Source organism: Trachinotus anak, unplaced genomic scaffold (genome assembly GCF_046630095.1).
Source record: "Trachinotus anak isolate AG129_WGS33_773 ecotype Australia unplaced genomic scaffold, CSIRO_AGI_Tana_v1 ptg000028l, whole genome shotgun sequence".
NCBI lineage: Eukaryota > Metazoa > Chordata > Actinopteri > Carangiformes > Carangidae > Trachinotus > Trachinotus anak.
Window position 1 is genome coordinate 20,875,022 of NW_027273879.1, and position 21,890 is coordinate 20,896,911.

At 41.3% G+C, this 21,890-nt stretch overlaps 2 protein-coding genes across 4 annotated transcripts in view; one reads left to right on the plus strand and one right to left on the minus strand.

The window, feature by feature from the left end:
• megf10 (multiple EGF-like-domains 10) overlaps window positions 1–4,155 on the minus strand; it is a 64,450-nt gene extending 60,295 nt beyond the window's left edge. The window contains exon 1 of the mRNA XM_071465392.1: window positions 3,569–4,155. The gene's annotated coding sequence lies outside the window, so the exon portion shown is untranslated. The remainder of the gene's footprint in view (window positions 1–3,568) is intronic.
• Window positions 4,156–5,290: 1,135 nt separating this feature from the next.
• On the plus strand, window positions 5,291–21,403 carry ndor1 (NADPH dependent diflavin oxidoreductase 1). 3 transcript variants are annotated; one of them, XR_011686248.1, is made up of 16 exons: window positions 5,291–5,432; window positions 7,694–7,833; window positions 8,061–8,138; window positions 8,711–8,808; window positions 8,895–8,993; window positions 9,670–9,771; window positions 9,915–10,118; window positions 11,147–11,274; window positions 12,795–13,006; window positions 13,264–13,371; window positions 13,519–13,633; window positions 14,317–14,463; window positions 14,575–14,693; window positions 16,425–16,519; window positions 19,644–19,880; window positions 20,703–21,403. XR_011686248.1 is itself a non-coding variant. In XM_071465395.1 (16 exons), exons 2-15 carry the CDS (start codon window positions 7,699–7,701, stop codon window positions 19,786–19,788), a joined length of 1,785 nt encoding a protein of 594 aa, XP_071321496.1. In that variant the 5' UTR covers window positions 5,291–5,432; window positions 7,694–7,698; the 3' UTR covers window positions 19,789–19,824; window positions 20,703–21,403. The 3 variants fall into 3 exon arrangements, 2 of the variants coding, with proteins under 2 accessions (XP_071321496.1, XP_071321495.1); XM_071465395.1 differs by having other exon boundaries at window positions 19,644–19,824; XM_071465394.1 differs by having other exon boundaries at window positions 19,644–21,403.
• The last annotated feature ends 487 nt before the right edge of the window (window positions 21,404–21,890 follow it).

Here is a 21,890-nt window from a genome sequence, read left to right on the forward strand (position 1 = left end):
CTTTTGGTTGTTTGACTGCAGGAGCTTATAAAGCCTCCAGCTTCTTCCCTGCTCCCACTGCCAGTGTGTTTTTTTTTCCAGGACAGTGTTGAGCTCTGTCATATTGGAAGCATTTCTGTTTCCCTGCAGCTTTGAGTTACTGGACCCTCTCGCTCCCACCTGCAGTGCTTTGGTGTTTTTTCGTATGGCCCACCCCTGTTGGGCTAGGGCTTTGATTCCCCATACTTTCAGAGCCATTAGTGTTCATCTCAACCAGCTCCTAGAGGCTCCTTACACTATGGCTTGTCTCCTACTCCATCTCACCAAGTCTATACAAGACAATCTGGTGAATTTTAACCTATCTTTCATGTTGAACACTTTCCCACAGCTGCATTTTCTTGAGTTCATCTCCATTTTCATCATTGGTTGCCCAGACATAGTCAGTCTCATATTCCGTACTCATCCTCCCCACTTTCTGAGGCGATCCTGGGGCTATCTTTCAATACCACATTCCTTAGCAATGTGATGGTGGTCCCTCTTGAGTAAAGCTTTTGCAGCCCCAGTGGCGGTCACCATGCTCTCCTAGTTGTTGTACAGTTTCTTTCTTGTACTCACTGAACATTCAGTTGTGAAATTTACCAGCTAACAGCTTGATGTCATTTCTACTCATCTTCAGATGAGTCTTCTTCATTTAGATGTTTGGCCCCAAGTGTCTTAAGTGCTTTTCCCAGGAACTGTTGTGTGAGGCCTCTGACTCCCTCCACCCTTTCAGCAAACAATCATCCACCAGTGGCTGGTATTTCTGCAACTTCCCCTCAAACGCCTCCTCCATGCGCTCTTCCCATAGGACTGAAAGCTCCAACATTATGATGGTCTTGATGGCTCCGGACCAGATTAGCTACTTCAAAGATAAGAAGGATTACAGTATTGTAGTGCTGCCTGCTGTCTTTTTAAGTTCAGTGGTTCCAACTTGTTGGGAGACAAAAGCTGATCCTGGGACGTGTATTAAGTTTTTTGGTGGCATTGGTGAATTTTGGATATGAGATTAACTATTGTGCTCCACTGCATGTTGGTAAAGATAAATATGGGTTACCAATTCTGAAAAACTGTAAACTCAATTTCACTGGCAGGCTACATACCACTGGTTCACTCCATAATAAGCCCATCCAGACTGGAAAGTCCTCAACCCAAAACTGAAGGCACCAAAATGAGCAAACAAACAGATAGGTCTGCAGCATGTTTACATGGTTGCATCTGAGAGGCACTAACCTTTCCTCACAGTTTACACACTTGCGCTTGGTGGTCTGGAAAAATGTGACTGTGCATGTGTGGTTTTGACAGGTGCAACTTATTAGACCCATTACAGTCTCTTGGGCACTATTTGTTCAGACTTTCTCCAGCGAGTCCCTTTCCATTACCAGAAACAGGTGGCACATTTGGAAAAACAAGGGAACCACACGCAGAATGTAAACTACACCTTTGACGGGGGAAGGGGAGGGGTCAAATGTTGGATGGTGATAGTGATGGTTATATGATAAAACTATTAAACTGAAGAACATCTTTAGGTTACCAGGTATACATGCAACCAATAAAGCAACCAATAAATTCCAGACTTTGTTACTTTGCAGCCTGTGCATGGAACTGATGATTAGAAATATACACTCATTTGGCAGTTTATTAGACACATCTAAAGTAAAACTACTGCAGTCTCAAACAACACTCCTGCCATAAATCTTCCCTTATAGAAGGTTATAATGTTCAGTTTTTATTAAAATTGTTGTAGAGAGGTGCTGATTCAACTGTATGATAATTATGGAGGATGTAGTGTGTGGTGCTGTTGAGCTGTATTGCATTGTACAGAGAGGTGTTTGTGTTATTTAGCCTACTGTTGTCGATATAAATGGGACAAAATAACAGAAACACAAGGACACCACAGCGGGTGTCCATAGACTTTATGTAGCAATATAAAGCTACACAAATCAATATATATATAAACAACATAAACTCCACAGCAACTGCAGCCGACAAACACATGTATTTGTATTTAGGGCACTCCAACATTGGTTTCACTTTTCAGACCCTGAGTCTACATCCATTTGTATTCAAATAACAATTTTCTTCAGTTGCACTTTTGCCTCTTTTTTGACAGGGACTGGCTTCATCTGTTTAAGTAACAGCTTTTTGTCATTCAGATATAGTTAATATTCCCTACAGCTCCATTCCACTTTCCACATTAATAACATCATTTAATTTTATTAGAGAGCTGTGATTCTGTAGCAAACTGCATAGAAGTGTGATATATTCTGATCTCAATTGATGGTGGAAGAACTACAGGGAGATTATGGTGTTTATGGTGTTTTCTCTCCCTACTTCCATCTTTTTCTCATTGTTTGTGGTTATAGAATTCACCCCTCCACGATGGAAGTTTCTGCTGCCCAAATTTTAAAAAACATTCTCCTGCACCAATGTGGAAACACTGATTTTTTAAACCTAATGATAACCCAGTGCCAACGCTTCCCTCCACATCCCAAAGAAAATATGCATGAATTTTGAAATACAACCAGTCATTCAGTATCACATGAGATATGAGCACAAGATATGAACTTGAAAACCAGCCTTAGGAAATGTGTCATCATTTTTGCCCTTCTCTTTTCCCAATTACACTCACTGATGTTTATTGAGGAAATTAAAACCTCTCCTATGATTTGATCAGACACGTTCCAAAACTGCTGGACTGAACAGACGCTGTTGCTGAAATAGATCAAGATTTCCCTGAGGCCGGGGGTTTAATCAGTGCACTGACACCACAGTCTGTGACAAACATTTATTACTTTAGGGCAGAGGCTATTCATTGCAGCAATCACAGAATAATAAAGAATGAGCAATTGTGCAACAACAAAATAATGTCAGCATTTCTTCCATCTGGACACTGTAAAGTCACTGAACAAGCGAAACACCCAGTTCTGTTCCCAGAAAACGAGCGACAACATCCTCTGTCCTAAAATAGTCAAACCTTGAAAGAGCAGTTAGGTTTCTGTTTAGTGGTGTACTAACCATTTCTGGCCTCTCTGCTATTCAGCTACCAATGGATGAGAGATGTAGTGGAATGAAGGACATAATCTCTTAATGAATTTAGGGCATTTGAATTTAACAGTTAAGAGTTAGAATTTCAGTTACCTGTTTATTAAATGTATATTCATAGTTTTGCTTTACTTTTCTAAATTAGGAAAGTTATTCCTGGTAGTATGGAACATTTAGATCATTACACAGATGGATGAAGCAGTTTGATGAGAACCTGCAAATTATTAAGCATCAATATCATCGTATCATCGTATATTGTGCATATACAGAAGGGTCCAAAAGTCTGAGACCGCTTTTCCAACCACTTATACATACTATAAATACATATATTTACATGGTAGATATATGTACTATATACTTTTGATTATCTAAAACTTGATTTAGGCTAATTCTTGGCCTGAACTTGAAGAGTCTCTCATGACTAAGCGCTGATGAAAACACATTATTCACATCTCGTCTGTAGTCAGACCATACAGATGCTCCGCTGACTTTGGAAGAAAAACGTTACCTTATCTATGTGAGAATAACGATCCCGCCTTGGCGCATGGATGCGTCCTCCGGGGTTGTGATATGTCCAGAGAGGCGCTGTCCTTCTGAAAGCCCGTAAGACGCTGAGCTGGAGTCATTCAGCTGTTTATCGCAGTCTTCAGTCTCCGGCAGCGTCTCAACAACACACTGACAAAACTTGCCTCATTCTTAAAACACTGGCCGGGCTGCTCCGTGACGTCACACGCATCTCCGCCAATGACGGACTCTCATCGACCTACATGTTTTATCAGGTTCTTTCGACTTAATGCAGCGCTGACTTCACAGGATGCAGGCTGGAGTCAGGACAAAGCATGCTGGTGCGAAATTCTGACTGCGTCGATAAATAGAGTCAATCAATCAATCAGTCTATAAAAAGAAGTTCTTTGCTCGTTGAAAAACGTGACGAAATTAAGGAAAGATGTAAACAACCGCTGAGCTAGGTGAATTCGACTGCACTTACACCAGGCTTTTTTTATATACAAGTAGAAAAAGTTGAGCTGATTGTAAGTAAATAAAATAAGGAATACAGCAAAAGGCCAGAGTAAATTATATTCAGGCATAAGTAAATACAGTTTCATGGCATGTGCGATGCATTACGCAATGTATAAAATATTTTGTGATGATGATATTATTGCATTGTTATATATGCAACATGTATGCGCTGATATACCAATGCATAGACCCCTATATATGCCAGGTTGCCTAAAGTTGCTCTTTAAATTTAATAATTTTATGATATATTATTGATATCACTATACAAATGTTTAACCCCTGCCCTTCTAAAATGTAATGCAGTATCATTTAATCACATTTATAGTACATTTTAACTGACTGACTTCTGAGTACATTTTTACACCAGCAATTATACTTTTACTTGGTTAGTTTTCCACAACTCTCTCCAGCCGTGCTGAGAGTGGACTTTTCAGTGAAATGATCATTATTAACATTGCATCACAGATTCTGGATTTTCAGTGATGGAGAAGGAGAAGATCCCGATAATTTATTTTATTTTATTTATTTTTGTGGATAATTTTTTGATAATAAAACAGGTCTAGGTTCTATATTAATCCTGTGAAAGTTTCAAAGTGCTCAGTACAGGGAGAAAACAGCCCATATTCAGAAACTTAAAACGATTTGCGATGTCACAAATCAGTCATCCTTCTCAGCCGTGCCCCAAGCCAGGCGCTCTGAGTGTTTACTTGAGGCTCAGAGCCTCTCTTCTGATTGGTTGACTGACTGTTTTTTTCTTTTTCTTCTCTAGAGCTCTAGAGAGAGTCTGAGAGAGGAGATGCAAAACTGCATTAAGATGTTTTTTTTTTTTAAAAACCACAAATTTATCAACACTTCAAATCAAACACCAGAAAAGTGTAAAATATGGGACCTTTAAAATACACCTGGTGGGGGCTTTAAGGGCAGCATTTGGTTAGTTGACAATACAATTTGCTGTGTTCATAAATGAAGTATATGAAGTAGTGCACTTTAATATTTGGCACTAAAAAGATTGTAAAGAGCTTAAAACAGAAAACATAGGGCTTATTCGACACAGAGACCTGTAAGCCTTTATATTAGTACAGTCTCATTTAATACCCTGAAAATGTCCAGTGAGCTGCAGTACTGACTTACTGCGACACTATTGATGTAAAGTGATGTTGTTTTCAAGTCTAAGCTCAAATTTACGATCTTATTTGTATGGCTATGAACGCAGCATCAGTACACGAGCCAATCACATGTGGAAACGGGCTTGCCGTAAAGTGTGGCGTAAGGTGTTTAGGAGTTTACCTCACTTTGACCAGTTATCTGTCAGTATCCTCATCGTGAGAGCCTGTCATTGACGAAAAGCAGCGGTAGGTGTCTTCTTCCATCCATATTTTGTGATATGTGTCATTTACAGACGATACAACAACAACTGTTTTCAGCCAGCTAACTAGCTCGCTAGCAGTTTACTTCTGTCCCAATACCCACACCTGCAGCAGTGGCATCCGAGCCCTTTAGATAAGAGAGGGAACGACGGCAACACAGCGTTTTCGACTCCGGCTGACTTTGACTGAGTGGATGGCCATCGTGAACTGCCGGTGACCGCTGGGTTAGAAACACACATGTCGACTTCCTGTAGTATGGATGCTGGACGCTGCCTGCACAGCTGCTCTGTGGTTCTGTGTTACCCTCCATATGTCAGACTGTTGTGCAGGACCTATACCTGTGAACAGGATCAATATCAGACTAACATATATTCACAACAAAATTATAGACATTTATCTGGTAAGCAACATATACCAGAATGCACAGCCATTAATTGACTGCATGTATAGTGAACGAAAATAAACACAGCAATTAAAATATCTAAGACTTTTCCTGTAAACACTAAACACACACACACACACACACACCGTGCCGATTGTGTGCCATTCATCTGCCAAGATAACCTGGTGCTGCTGCATGATGCACACAGTTCCTGGAAGCTTAGAACTTTCCAGTCCTTGCATGACCTGCATATTCATCATGTCACCCACTGAGCATGTTTGGGATGCTCTGGATCTGCGTGTGCGACAGCATGTTCCCCTTCCAGTCAATATCCAGTGACTTTGCACAGCTGTTGAAGAGGAGCAGTCCTAAATTTCACCTGATCATCTCTGAGCAAAGCGGATGTGTTGCACAGCAACAATGGTGGTCACGTCAGGTACTGACCTGTTTTCTGATTCACGACCCTCCTCCCAAAAATGCACATCTGTAGCCGCAAAAATGAGAAATTCATTGTTCAGTGCCTAATAAATGTCATTTAAAAGCACATTTTATAGTGGCCCTTTACTGTGACCAGCCTGAGGCACACCTGTGCAATAATCATGTTGTGTAATCAGCATCTTCATGTGCCACAACTGTCAGGTGGACGATTATCTTGGCAAAGGAGAAACGCTCACTAACACAGATTTAAACACACAGAAGCCAGAAGGAGAAAAAGTCTTCGATCTTTCATTTCATCTCATGGAAAATAGGAGCAAAATCAGAAGTGTTGCGTTTATATTTTTGTTCAGTGTAGATTGACCCTACAGTTAAAGCTTTAAATTACTTTTAAAAATCTGAATATGGTTCAGTGTCTCCATCTGTGCTCTCTTGAGCTCCACCTGGTTGTCTGAGCTGCACGTGGTGGGTGCACTGATACTCTGGGATGTTCACTGATGACAATAGAGATGGTACATATATACTGACAACAGAACAATTTTCAAACAATGTTTTTTGGTAAGATTCTCTAAAAGTTTCACAAAATAATCTTTAGAGAACCTTCAGGGAACATTCTAGCATTCCTTGAAGGTAATATTTATAAAAGTGAAACAGGCTTTAGAGTTGGAAGTTTGTGGTTGTATAATAACACGGTTGCACTGTGTTTTGTAACATTACCACCTCTGTATTATGTCATCAGTGTGCATTACACAATCTATTATATATGGATGTTTACTTCAGAAAGTACGATAAGCAGCTAAAGCACTCATGTTTAATATTAATATTTCTGTCTGGGACAAAGTTGTGTGCATGTTTCTAAATGCCACAATTTAATCAAAGCTTCCCCAGTGAACTGGCTGACTATATTACATGCAGTGTTTAACCTGTTCAGACTTCTCTGTGAAATAAATGATATGTTATATAAGAGATTGAAAAAACCTTGATTAAAGGAGCAGCTGTGTAAAAGACAGTGATGTCAAATTAAGGTCAAATAATATCCTTAAATTGCTTACAATATATACACTACACACTACACTGTCTGAAAATAAACATTATTCCATCACATGATGACGTGACCACATGAAAAGAAGAGAGACTATTACAATGATGTGAGAACATCAACATCAGAACGATCACACAGCTCAAAGCTGATATTTATAACCGTGCTCAGATACACACCAGAGCTCTTGTTACTGTTTCTCTGAGTAACTGACTACGCTCTGTGGAAATGAATAGAAAACCGGTGTAATTATTTATGTGTCTGCTCTGGAAAGCACTCTCTTCCTGAGTGTGGGACTTCATGCTCTTCTGTTTATCTTTCTACTGTCCCACGTTCATCTCCTTCTAAATGAACAGAGCATTTTGTAACTTTGCTTTTTTTTTCCCCCAGTCATAATGTCACAGCCCACCCTCCTCGTCCTGTATGGGAGCCAGACTGGGACGGCCCAGGACACGGCCCAGAGGATCGCACGGCAGGCGAAGAGAAAGTGTCTTCAAGTTCAAGTGTTGCCTTTGGATAATTACAACGTGGTGAGTGTGATGTTATTAAGTGTTGGGGGTGGTGGGGGGTGGTTATTATGGCCGTTTACAGTTACAGCAGTAGATCCTGGGATTTAGCTCGGCTCCCTGCACTGGTGGTGGTGGTGGTGGTGATGGGGGCGGGGGGCAGCCTTTACCCCTCTACCCGGATACTTTTCAAAGCTGACATGAATCACATGAAAACACTGAGCCCTGGTGTGTTTCCTCTCATCAAACAGGCCAACTTGATCTCAGAGTCTCTGGTTGTTTTTGTGTGTGCCACCACGGGCCAGGGAGACCCCCCAGACAACATGAAGGTAATAAAACAAATTACATGTGCAACATAGAAAGAGATGATGAAAAGCTGTGAGCTTTTTTCTTGAGTCACTGATATTTTACATCCATGATTATTGAAACGACACAGTTTTACATGCAGTTAATTCTTCTTAAACTCAAGGAAATTGAGTTTTTTCTTCAGCATATTTAGTAAAGGCCAGATCACACCAGAAAGTAGCACAGCAGAATTTATCTGTGCCTCTTTGTGAAATATCTGCTTCTAGAAGCTGGATGACTTAGTGACTGTATCTGTGGCGCTAACAACTAACACACAAACCAGGCCGATGCCTCTCAGTCACAGCAGCTTTTCAAAGCTCAGCTCAGTTTGGTTGGTGACAGGACAATAAGTTCACACTGACTCAAGAGCTGGATTCTTCTGACTGCCTGCAACCTGTTCCTCCTCTGTAGAGCTCCAGCAGAGAAGGTAAAATAAATGTGAATAATGCAACACAGCGAGCGGAGTCAGCTTCCTCCGTCTGGACTCACATATGTTTTCAATTTAAAATATATCAGTAGTTGTAGTTTTTCTGTCCATGTCTCACTTTCTTCCAAGAACTTCTGGAGGTTTCTGTTCAAGAAATCTTTACCTGTTGGATCTCTGAGTCGACTGGACTGTGCCATACTGGGCCTGGGGGACTCCTCCTATCCAAAGTCAGTGCTCTTCACACTCACAGTCCTCACAGCACATATTCAGAACCACTCATCGTCTTCACAACATCAACTGCTTTTGTCCACAGGTTCAATTTTGTGGCCAAGAAGCTTCACAAGCGCCTCCTGCAGCTGGGAGCCAGTATCCTGCTGCCTGTTGGGCTGGCAGATGACCAACACGACCTGGGGTAAGAAACTCATTATTACTGGCTCAAAAGTACGGCTGCACGATGTGCAAAATAATCATATTGTGATTATTTTGGCAGATATTGCGTTATGATTTCAGTTTGAATGATTGTTTTTACATTTTATTTTCATGAAAAAATTTTCAATATGATGACAGTGCATTTTTTGTTGGGCCTTGTACCAAACAAGCGTTTTTCCTTAGGTCTGGAGAATATGATTTGTAGGCTGGGGCGCCTCTGTAGCTCCACAGTGCTCATGGTGCTAATAATGCACAACAAACACATTTTACCTTTACCCAAAAAACAGCAACTGGCTGAATTGGCCATAGCTCATGAAGTCATGCGCTAATTATGACATAATTTAACACAAATGTCTAATAGGATAAAATTATAAAAGTGATGTCATTTTATATCCCAGTGGTCAAAGGTGAACTTCACTGTGACATCATAATGTTCTGCAAAAACGCCTCTGGTCATTATTCGACACTGTAACTCAGGAAGGAGACTGTGACCATATTTCCTGTAACTTGTCTGATTGGTGGAGGGATACGACCATGAGGTGGTGGTTCTAGTTTTCCGGCTGCATTAAGCTGAGCTTGATTTAACGCCATAGACATGCAACAAAGGTTTTCATCATCAGACTGAGGACGTCGCTGTTTGTCCTGTCTGTTTGAAACAGGTCGGACGCTGTGACTGACCCGTGGCTCACATCATTCTGGGAGAAGGTGTTCACTCTGTATCCATCTTTGGCTGATGTGACACCACTGAGGGAGGATGAACTGTGAGTGTTCACCTGATTCTCACCCTGTGGTGGATTGAGATTTTGTGTCCTTCAGAAACTCATCCTCACATCCTCTTCGGGGTTTATGCAGATGTTTAATCAGCTACACAGGGGTTTTATTTTTTGCTTGTTTCTTGTGGCAGACTTCCTCCAACATACACTTTCCACTTCCTGGATGATGCGAAAGAGGAGAAAGGAGACAGGCTGAGGATTTCCACAGAGCAAACTGTCCCCTCCCAGTCTCATCCCTTTCCTGCCCGACTGGTGTCCAACAGGAGGGTAACAGACCTGTCACACTTCCAGGACGTGAGGCACATCGAGTTTGACATCACTGGATCCAGGATCGAGTGAGTAACCTTGGTGTAAAAGATTTAATCATGGCTGATTTAAAAACAATTCTGCAAATTAATTAAAAAAAGTAAAACTGAAATATCACATTGACATAAATATTCTATGAGATGCTTCTACATGGTGACTGGAGTCCACCTGTGGTAGATTCAGCTGATTGGACACACACCTGTCTGTATAAGGTTTCACAGCTGACACTGCAGATCAGAGCTGAAACCACGAGGAGGAAGAACCTGTCCATGTGGTTTAGAATATGTAGGCAAAACCTACAGGAGGTTGAAACAATATACAAGTGAACATAAAAGTGCTATACTGAGGAATGATTGAGATGTTCCTGTAGCTGTGGTAAAAAACATGACATTTCAACTTTAAGTTTTTATGTCTCTGTGCCGGCGACAGTCAGAGCCGGAGGGATTAAGTTTTCCTGTCCGTTAGTCCCATTCTTGTAATGCAATATCTCAGTAACACTGTGAGGGAACTTCTTCAAATCTGGCACAAACATTCACTTGGACTCAACGATGAACTGATTACATTTTGTTGGTCAAAGGTCAAAGGTTAAGGTCACAGTGACCTCACAAATTCATAGGCTAATTATGACACAAACTTAAATGTCTATAAGGACAAAATGAAGAGATGACATTTTGTATACAAAGGGTCAAAAGTCAGCATCTTCATGGGCCACACCTGTCAGGTGTACACATATAATAACATAATATGTATAGGCAATGTGTACACCATAATTTGTACCATATGCCTATTTACTCTACATTATTGTAATAAGTTATCTATTATTATAAATGAGCTTCTTCATCGTTTCACTACATGTTATATTGATCTTAAATGTAATTCAATCTATTGATATTGTCAGTCTATACTTCCATGATTCATGAATGAAGAGTGACATCAGTCTGTAGTCCACGTGGCCCTTTTTTCCTGTAAAATAACCTGATGAAAGTCTGTGTGAAACCAAATGCACTATGACAGTGGAGAGTGTTGTACAGACATTAGCTGTGATGTTGTTGTCTAGGTTTGGTGCCGGTGACGTGGTGATGATGCATCCTTGTAATTCACCAGAAGACGTACAACAGTTCTGCCAGCTGCTGAGATTAGATCCAGAGGTCAGATTCACTCTCAGGGCCACAGACAACACTGCAGGTGGGAACAGTGTGTGTGAGACATTATGGTTCATAAGTTGGAAGCTACACTTGGCTTTAGGAGGAAGAGAATACAACAAACAGAGTGATCAGATAGTAAATACATTCACATATACATTAACACTGCTGCTTTGACAGAGTTGAGTCTTTTTTGTTTGGAGTGAAGACGTTATTAGGAAAATAATATGTTTGTATTGATTATAGAAATTTCAAATGCTCTTCACAATTTTTCCCAGTGACACTTTTATCTGATGTTGTATTAATTTCATCATGAGTCTTTTCACAAGGTCCCATTTTATGTCATTATTTCACTTTTCGTGAGAGAAGAATCAATCATCAATCACATGTGAGCTCAGTTAGTGTCAGGGAGCTGGGGGCCTGCTTTTAGCAAGCAGCTAAAAATACAGCTACTGATTTTAGCCAGTACTATCATTCATCTACAGTTGTGTTTGTGTCCATGTGATGAATTTAACTCTAGTTTAAGTCACTCTCTTTTTAAATCTCCTTTGGCCTCCATCAACTCCTGATTAAAATTTTATCAGCGCCTTTAGTTGCGAAGTGCTTCTGAACAGCTGAAAACAGCTGCCTGCTGAGGTGAATTATAGAGGCGAGAGGACGGCTTTTAATTAGCCTCAAAACACGCAAAAAATAAAGTAAAGTGTGTGCATGTAGTATGAGACCACAGAACAGTAACTTCTCAACACTCACCTGCTCGTCAAGTTAACTCCTGACACTGTGGAGGCGGGGACAATGACGTTTCCACTCCTTTGATCTAACCTAACCCTAACCCTAACCCATTACTGTCAACTCAAAAAATGTCTTGTTCCAGTTGGTGGCAGTTATGGTGCCGTGTTAACTGTAATTACATTTAGATAACCATAATATCATTTCTACTCATCAACAGTAAATTGAAGTTATCCACAATAACATTGTAGTACATATTGTAATTTAAGATATCTACAACTGTGATTGTACCAAGACTAAATTTAACATCTGATACCTTTCTTCCGAAATGATGTTAAATGATATCATTCATGTTTATTGGGCTGCAGTGACATTTTTAATAACCAGAATGAACGTTAATCTGCAGTAGAATTCTTACAAGGAAAAACTCCCATTTCAAATATCTATAATCCAGCTGTTACTAATCATCATTTTCATATCAGATATCCATGATGTCATTTTGAATATCCAAAAACTCTAAACAAAGGAACAGAAATGGTTGTGCTCGAGGAGCTGAAGCGCTCCCTGGTGAGGAGGGTTTTCTGTTCACAGATGCTCTTCTGTGCGCTTGTATCACGTGTATGTGCATGGTTTCCATGTGCACAGGTTTTGAGACTAATCAAACGCCATATGGATCAAAACAGTACTGTTCAGACCATAAAAGAAAAGCAATGAGCTGAAAGAGGCCAAATCAACTGTAGAGTTGAGTAATTAAACCCTGAGCCTTAATTAACTGCTGAGTACTCAGCCTTCAACCTGCTGCCTTCAGATGACCTGTTCTTTCCTCTCCTTCCTCAGTTCCCGCCAGGCTTCCACAGCCCTGCACTGTGCGCCACCTGGTGGAGAGCTACCTGGACATCGCCGCTGTTCCCCGCCGCTCCTTCTTTGAGCTGCTGTCCACCTTCGCCACCAATGAGCTGGAGCGGGAGAAGCTGCAGGAGTTCAGCTCAGCGGCAGGACAGGACGAGCTGCACAGCTACTGCAACCGGCCCCGACGCACCGCACTGGAGGTGACAGCTGAGGGATAGAGTCAGAGCTGGGCTACAGTATAAAATAACACACCCTGCCTCACTTTTTATGTCATTGTAGCACCTTTCAAATGCTTTTGATATTTTACATTTATATGTGTAAGAATCGAGTCAGTCCTGGTAAAAATCAGTGTCTTTTTTTGTTACTACCAGCTGGAGTCAGGTTTGTTTTAGCCTTTAATTCTGTAAAACTGTGGTTTGATTTGCTTGTTGTTTGTGTATTGCTCTTGCCGCTGCAGGTCTTGGCAGATTTCCCCCACACTACAGCACAACTCAAAGTGGACTATCTCCTGGATCTCTTCCCTGAGATCCAGCCTCGCTCGTTCTCCATCGCCTCCTCTCTCCAGGTAGATCGTCCTTCACAACAACGATTTAACTGCTATTAAAAAATATCCCGTTTCATCTGCATGCCTCGAGCAAAGCTGTGAATTCACTCGTATCAGTAAAGACAGATACAGGAGTAATCACAGTGAAATGTTGCTCTCTCCACACAGGCTCACCCTGACAGGCTTCAGATCCTGGTCGCTGTTGTCAGCTACAAAACCAAGTTGTATAAACCACGACGAGGCCTCTGCTCCACCTGGTTAGCCTCCCTGGACCCCACACAAGGTCTGTCACTGCATTTTACATCACTCTAATTAAATGTGCTTGTTCTGTAGACATAGAGATTATTTATCCATCTGTCTGTCTGTCCATCCCATTCCTGTGAGCGTGATATCTCAGTAACACAGTCAGGGAACTTTGGACTTGAGGGTGAACTGATTAGATTTTGGTGGTCACAGGTCAAAGGTCACTATGACCTCACAAAACACATTTTTGGCCATAACTCACAAATTCATTCACTAATCATGACACAATTTAACTCCAGTGTGTACAGTATAAGGATAAAATGAAGTGATGACAGGTCAAAGGTCAACTTCACTGTGACATCATAATGTTCTGCAAAAACACATTGAGTCATTATTCAACACTGTGACTCAGGAAGGAGATTGTGACCATATATTAATTAATAAGAATTACTGAATACTTACTGAATTAAAAAGAAATACTGAATTTAACAAGACACCAGCTAACATAGAGGTAAACAGCAAACAGCGCTGAGGAGATCAGAAAACAGGGACATCTTCCTAAGATATGATAGAATATACTGGAAAATAAAGGCAACTGTTTGACAAGTCCTGCAGAATAAAACAAAAAAAAATCCTCCTGATGAAAATAATGTTGATTATTTGATACATAACATTACAAAACATTGACCATGGATGTGTTTTACTACATGTTGTGTGTTGCAGGGGAGATGTATGTGCCCCTGTGGGTGAAGAAGGGCAGTCTGAAGTTCCCGAAAGACAGGGACACCCCTGTGATAATGGTTGGACCTGGAACAGGAGTGGCACCGTTCAGGTCAGCTCTACAAGAGAGGATCGCTGAAGGAAAAACCGGTGAGATCTTGACCTCTCTGACTTTGTCTCTGTTCAGTGAAGGAATTGTGTCCGTCCACTTCATGTCAGCACTCTGGTAACGACACACCTCCTCGTCTTCCCGCTCTTTAGCCAATGTCCTGTTCTTCGGCTGCCGGTCAGAGTCCAAAGACTTCTACTTCAGGTCGGAGTGGGAGGAGATGATGAAGGCTGGACATCTGACCCTCTTCACTGCCTTCTCACGAGACCAGGTCAGACATCGACTGTTGGACAGATAAACCAACGTATCAGATACATGGTATTTTGACACCAGATGAAAAGTCAAACTCACAAAGACCATGAATGTTCAGACCCAATTTAACGATTATCGATGATCCTTACACAAGAGTCACAACATTATTTCTAAACATCCAGATTCACTAAACAGCTGTGGCTAATATGACCATTATATTACAGGGATAGTTTGTTATTTGATGTGGGGTTGTAGGAAGTACTTATCTATAGTTAGTGTGTTACCTGCAGTAGATTCAGATCAGTGCACTGCCAGTTTAGAGAAGCTGAGTGATGTACCAGCCACAAAATCATGTTTGGATTCAGTTTAGATTCAGCGTTCAGTCAGGCAGGGAACTCTGGGTAGTTGCTGATGCAGACTGGATGTGAGGCACTTCCGTCTTCTGATTCAGAAAGATCCTGAAGTTGTGATGTAACCAAATCCCAGCAGTAGCAGTCTTGGTCCATGGCCATAGGCTTGCAGTCCATACATCTGCATCACCAGCTTCCTCAGTACGCTCTGGTTCATGAAGGTATCCTCTGGTCTCCACACTGACAACATTTTGTTAATAACCTCAGTTTTGTTTTCTTTCATTTGTTGACTCTTCTACAAACCGCTCAAACATCTGCAGCGTGATACAGTGTGCACTGTAGGTGCGCTTGTGTGTACGAATACAAAAGTTCAACAGTGGAGAAAATGTAGTCCCAAAGGAAAGGGCTGTTTGACGGCAAGACACAGCTGTGAAAATATTCAAAATCTAATGTACACTTAAAAAGCACTTCCTCCTTCCTGTGGGCATTTTTTTTAAGTGGTGAAAACTTTGGTGCTCCCGCTGCTTCTCTAAACTGTCAGTGCGCTGATCTGAATCTACTGCAGGTGATACACTGACTATGTATAACTATGTCACACAACCCCAGGTCAAATAACCTGATCTGTCACTTTAACTGGTCATAAGTAGCACTGCGCGCGTACAAACTGCTTTCGAAACACAACAAGCACAAGTTAAGAACACAGAGGCCAACGCCCCCCACCCAGACTTTTGTATGGACACAACTGGAGTCAGTCTGAAGCAGCCGTACTGTGTTAGGATCACCTGGACTCTTTAACTGTCCTGAGGAAACAGGACATTGTACTTGAACACCAGTGACTCCAGAGTGACTCAGAATAAAATCAAATGCTGCATTTTCCACCCATAGTGATAACTGCACCATGTATCTCATTTGAATCATGTCTAACAGCTTCTGTAACATCAGCCAACAGGCATTGAACACATTTCATACACATGTACATGCAGACTGAACATCCACTACCACTAGAGTCAAGCTGGGCTGTTTTCTTTCTAATCCCATCAGCTCCTGGTGCCAGTGTAAAAGCCAAATATGCTGCCATTCCTGTTTGAGGCCCAGGCAGAGAGGAATAAACACAGACACCTGACCATGTTTCTAACCTGTAGCAAGTCTTGTTTTGTTTGGGCAGGAGCAGCAGTCAGACGAGGGGCCTGGGCCCCTGGTGCCTGTCTTTAGCCCACAGCCTTTAACGAACCATTTCATTACTAATGTTCATAAGAGGAATTAACATTTTTTTCTCAGTACAGCCAGAGCCCTTTCGGTCTTACCTACAATACCCAAGAGTCATTGCTAACGCTGCCCCTGCCCCAAGCAGCACATCAGCTGTAGCTCTGTGATGATACTGAAACTGAGTGTTTGTTCAGGAGGAGAAGGTATACGTGCAGCACCGTGTGAGGGAGAACGCTGGGCTCCTGTGGGACCTGATTGCCAATAAAAGTGCCTGTTTTTACATCGCTGGGTGAGTCCAAAGCACCAACACTGAACCTGTCCTTCGTTCAAATCTGGATATTTATTCTGCCAAAGCTAATAACAGTGCATCCATTCCCCCAGTGCTTCTGTACAGGTCTCTGACTGTAGCATGATTTGCCAGATATGGTACCAAACCTGGCAACTTCACTGTGATGAGCGGAAAGCTACACACAGTCACTTGTTGAGTACAAAGACCATGGACATGTGCTACAGCGCACGTTCAGTGGTTTAACCAGCTGACTGTGTCATAAATGCCTTATTGATACTTTCCACTATTTTCCACTTCCAGTTGACCAAATGTTTTGACAGAAAATGAATCAACAATTTTCATAATCAATTAATCATATTTATCAAAAAAAGGAAAGAAAAAAAAAGAGTTTCACCTGTGATGATTTACTGATTTCCTGTGTTTTCTATATTTTGTTGGTCAGAAAAAATGAAGATAATCTAAAAAATAAGCAATAGATGAATCAGTAATAATCACCTTGTGGTTTCCATTGATTTATACATGTAACATTTCTGAAACACAGTCCACATCCAGCTGAAGCGACATCAAGTGGACAGCTAAAGGCTGGACACAGAGCAGCTAGTCAACTGTGACAGCACCCATCTGTCGCTCAAAAGCGGCACGCCCTCAGTTATGCAGAACTTTAGGCCTTGATAAAATATTAATTCAATTCAATTCAATTCAATTTTATTTGTATAGCGCCAAATCATAATATACATTATCTCAAGGCACTTTACAGGGTAAGGTCAAGACCTTACTTTGTTACAGAGAAAAACCCAACAGTTCCCACAACGAGCAAGCGCTTGGCGACAGGGGGGAGGAAAAACTCCCTTTTAACAGGAAGAAACCTCCAACAGAACCGGGCTCAGGGTGGGCGGCCGTCTGCCTCGACCGGTTGGGTTTAGGAGAAGATAGAAAGAGGGGGAGGGGGAGGAGAGGGGAGAGAAGAGAGAGAGAGAGAGAGAGAGACCAGGAACAGCTGTGTAGGTAATGGTGTTATCAATAATAATGATGACAGGTAACAGTGTTTAATAGTAAAGATGAGTAGTGGTGGATCTGGATCCTGCTGCTCCCGAGGCAGAGATACCTGCAGAATGAGGACAGAGAGAGGGAGAGAGAGGAGAAGCACAAACTACGGGAGAGAAAAGGAAACAAAGTTAATGGCATGAGGTCATCGAGAGAGAGAGGGGGAGAGAGACAGAAATAGGGAGAGAGCGCCCAGTGAATCATGGGAATCCCCCAGCAGTCTAGCTCTATAGCAGCATAACTAAGGGATGGGTCAGGACATACCGGGCCAGCCCTAACTATAAGCTTTACTAAACAAGACAGTTTTAAGCCTGATCTTAAAGGTAGAGAGGGTGTCTGCCTCCCGAACCCACACTGGGAGCTGGTTCCACAGGAGAGGAGCCTGATAGCTGAAGGCTCTGCCCCCCATTCTACTCTTACAAACTCTGGGAACCACAAGTTGACCTGCATTTAGAGAGCGAAGTGTCCTATTGGGAAAATAGGGAACTATAAGCTCTCCAAGGTACGATGGTGCCTGACCATTAATGGCTTTGTAGGTGAGGAGGAGGATATTAAATTCGATTCTGGATTTTACAGGGAGCCAGTGTAGAGAGGCTAACACAGGAGAGATGTGATCTCGTTTCCTAGTTCCTGTCAGTACTCGTGCTGCCGCATTCTGGATCAATTGGAGGCTTTTTACTGAATTTTTGGGACATCCTGACAATAAAGAGTTACAGTAGTCCAGTCTTGAGGTAACAAATGCATGAACTAGTTTTTCAGCATCCTTTAGACATAGAATGGGTCTGATTTTAGCAATATTGCGCAGGTGGAAGAAGGCTGTCCTAGAGACTTGCTTTATATGTGAAGTAAAGGACAAGTCCTGGTCAAAAATGACACCAAGGTTTCTGACTGTAGCACTGGAGGCCAAGGTGATGTCATCCAGAGTCAGTATATTATCACATAGTGTATCTCTGAGGTGTTTTGGGCCAATTACAATAACTTCAGTTTTGTCTGAATTTAAGAGTAAGAAATTACTGGTCATCCAGATTTTTATGTCCTTAAGACACACCTGAAGTTGGGCTACCTGGTTAGTCTCACCTGGCTTCATGGATAAGTACAGCTGGGTGTCATCTGCGTAACAATGAAAATTCATCTGGTGCCTCCTAATAATGTTTCCCAGAGGAAGCATATATAGACTGAAGAGCATTGGTCCTAGCACAGAACCTTGTGGAACTCCATGACTGACTTTAGTGTTGATAGAAGAGTCATTATTAACATGAACAAACTGGAGTCTATCTGACAGATATGACTTAAACCAGCTTAGTGCGGTTCCTTTGATGCCGACCATATGTTCTAGTCTCTGTAATAAAATCTTATGATCGATGGTGTCAAATGCGGCACTAAGATCTAGTAGGACAAGTACAGAGACAAGTCCATTGTCTGAGGCTATGAGGAGATCATTGGTAACCTTAACCAGAGCTGTTTCTGTGCTATGATGGACTCTAAAACCTGACTGAAAATCTTCAAACAAACCATTCCTGTGCAAATAATCACATAACTGGTTTGCAACGACCTTCTCAAGGATTTTGGAAATAAAGGGGAGGTTGGATATAGGTCTATAATTGGCTAAAACATGAGGATCAAGAGTAGGCTTTTTAAGTAGAGGTTTAATTACTGCAACTTTAAAAGCCTGCGGTACATAACCAGTTGATAAAGATAAGTTAATCAGACTTAATATAGAGGTGTCAAGTAAAGGAAAAACCTCTTTGAACAACCTTGTTGGAACGGGGTCAAGAAGACAAGTTGATGGTTTAGATAAAGAAACTGTTGAAGTGAGCTCAGAGAGATGTACAGGAGAAAAACAGTCAAAATATAAGCCAGTTACAGTGGACTCTGAGGCTGCTGAACTGGACAGTACATCTGAGCCAGCTGTGGGGAGGAGATGGTGAATTTTTTCTCTAACAGAGACAATTTTATCTGTAAAGAAGCTCATGAAGTCATTACAACTGAGGGCTAAAGGTATAGATGGGTCAACAGAGCTGTGGCTGTCTGTCAGCCTGGCTACAGGTGAGTTACATGAAAATTGTTTGTTTCTGTGCAGCAATGCCAAACAGATGCCAGCCAGTGTGGGCGACGCTTTGAAGGAGGCGTTCCAGCAGGAGGGAAGCATGTCCGCCGAGGAGGCTGAGCAAATGTTTGCAGCCATGGAGAGGGCGGGCCGACTCCAGAGCGAAACCTGGTCCTGATCACGTGATCTCAACCCACCACCCCTCAGAGTTCAGGTGCTGCTGCCATGTTGATGCCATCATACAATCTCTGCTGTGGAAATGTAATCAAGGTATCTGAGCATGAAAGTTTGTTCTTGATGTTTGGGAACAATATTGTATCTTATCTAAGATCCAGCATTAAATCCAGCTGTGGCCAAAGTCAGTTAGTATGTGGATACTTGTAGATGTAGTGACTGTTTTATGAAACAGCAATTTATTAGTTAACTTTAAATTTTGCCTTATCTAACCGGGACCCTTATAACCTCTTGTCTCTGCTGCTACACACCACAGTGGCTGCTGGTTCAGCATCTTACAGGGTAGTGACAAGATACTTTTAGGAAACATCTTCTATCGCAATGAAAACACCACACTGTACATTCTCAAAATAAAGACGACTGTGCGTTTAAATTAACTACAGCATCCTTAACATTTGATTCACTTAGAACTGAAACATCACAAAACAAATGTTTCATCCACTGTACAAAAGCTCGACCAATGCACACAAATCACCAGCGCTCACCACTCAAAACCAAACTGAACTGTAGCTTAACAAACACACTGAACAGACGAACTGAATGGGTGATGTAGTCGACCATCAACACAGCTTCCACTCGAGATAGTGCAACTACCTGGACACGACTACAGCACTACCTGGTGGTGTATTCAAGCTACTGCCTGACATGATCTGTGCTGAACAGCAGCCACAGATTTGATCGTACCAGACCAGGTACGCTGTAGCTACAAACCTCTGAGTGAGCTGAACACAGCAACGGTGAATTTTATTGCTCATAAAATCATTATTTCATTTGTAAAAGATCTTTTTTTTTCTTCCAAAAGTTAAACAGGTGCACTTTAACTTTTAAAGTAAAATCTAAAATCCTCTCTTTCCACAGAGGCTCCAGGTCCAGTGGGGGTTTATCATGTTTTTCTTTATTAATTATGCCATTTCACTCAATTATTAGAGAACTGATTGGACTCTTTAATCCATTAGTGTGATGTAAGATCCATTAATGTGTCCTGGGACTGTTTCCATTTAATGTGTGGTGTGAAAACGTGCCCTGACTGAAACATTGAACTTACAATGTTTATTCTCTTCAGTAATAAATACATTTTAATTGTGTTTAATTGTGATTATATTTTAATTGTATTGGTTGAATAAATACCCCACTTGCAGTGGACTGTATGTATGCAAGAACAGAATTTCCCATTTTCACATCAGATTAAAGGTTCACCTGACCTGACACTTGAATGCCTTTATACACAGGACAGAGACTTCCAGATGCTTGTAAAGGGCACTGTCACTCTTGAGGAGTAAGACTTATGTGTAATTAAGTATTTATTGCATCTTCTAAGCATAATAAACACATAGAGTCATTTTGTGTGCCACTGGTTTACAAATGACTGCCAAGAAAAAGATAAAATATAAAATATAACAAAGAGAGATGTATTACCTAAAAGCACTGGAGTGGCTGAGTCATGACTTGACTTACACATTAGTGTGATGGACCAGTGGCGCTGCAGTACATACAGTGTGAGAGATATAATTGTGACCAGTTGTATAAAATATGTCTTAATAAAGTGGCAACATATGTGACCTGGTTTTCTGCATTGACACTTAACTGTGAATGTCAATACAATATGTGTGATATTTGTTTAACAGATCGTTTGTTAATGATTGGATGAAGATCTGATCATATTTTAGGACAAGCTTTTACATAAATGGAGGTCACTGTATTCTGTGAACTACAGCAGGCTGCTGTGTGTTTGGCTTTTTGCTTCAGTACTATCTCACTTAAATTGGCCAATAATCCAATTAGGATCAATTTAGGTCACGTCAAATAGGTGTCAGGCTGGGTGTGTTTGAAGTCCTGCAAATTTAGCTTCTTGATATGAAAATCTGTCAATATGACGATGAACTCTTATATAATTACTATGACATTTAAATGTAGTTTTCCAGTTGTGTTCACATGATGTGTGACAGAAATCAACATTTTGAATATGTTTTAGCCCAGAAGGTGAACAATTTGCAAACTGGATATTTGCGTTTGAATTATGTCCTAATTTAAGATTGAATTTTTTAT

What these genes read in the sequence shown, in the direction of transcription:
- ndor1 (XM_071465394.1), top strand. Translation starts at nt 7,699, where the DNA reads ATGTCACAGCCCACCCTCCTCGTCCTGTATGGGAGCCAGACTGGGACG. An exon ending in ACCCCCCAGACAACATGAAG is followed by an intron (nt 8,139 to 8,710) that starts GTAATAAAACAA and finishes CTTTCTTCCAAG; the next exon opens with AACTTCTGGAGGTTTCTGTT. An exon ending in GATGACCAACACGACCTGGG is followed by an intron (nt 8,994 to 9,669) that starts GTAAGAAACTCA and finishes TGTTTGAAACAG; the next exon opens with GTCGGACGCTGTGACTGACC.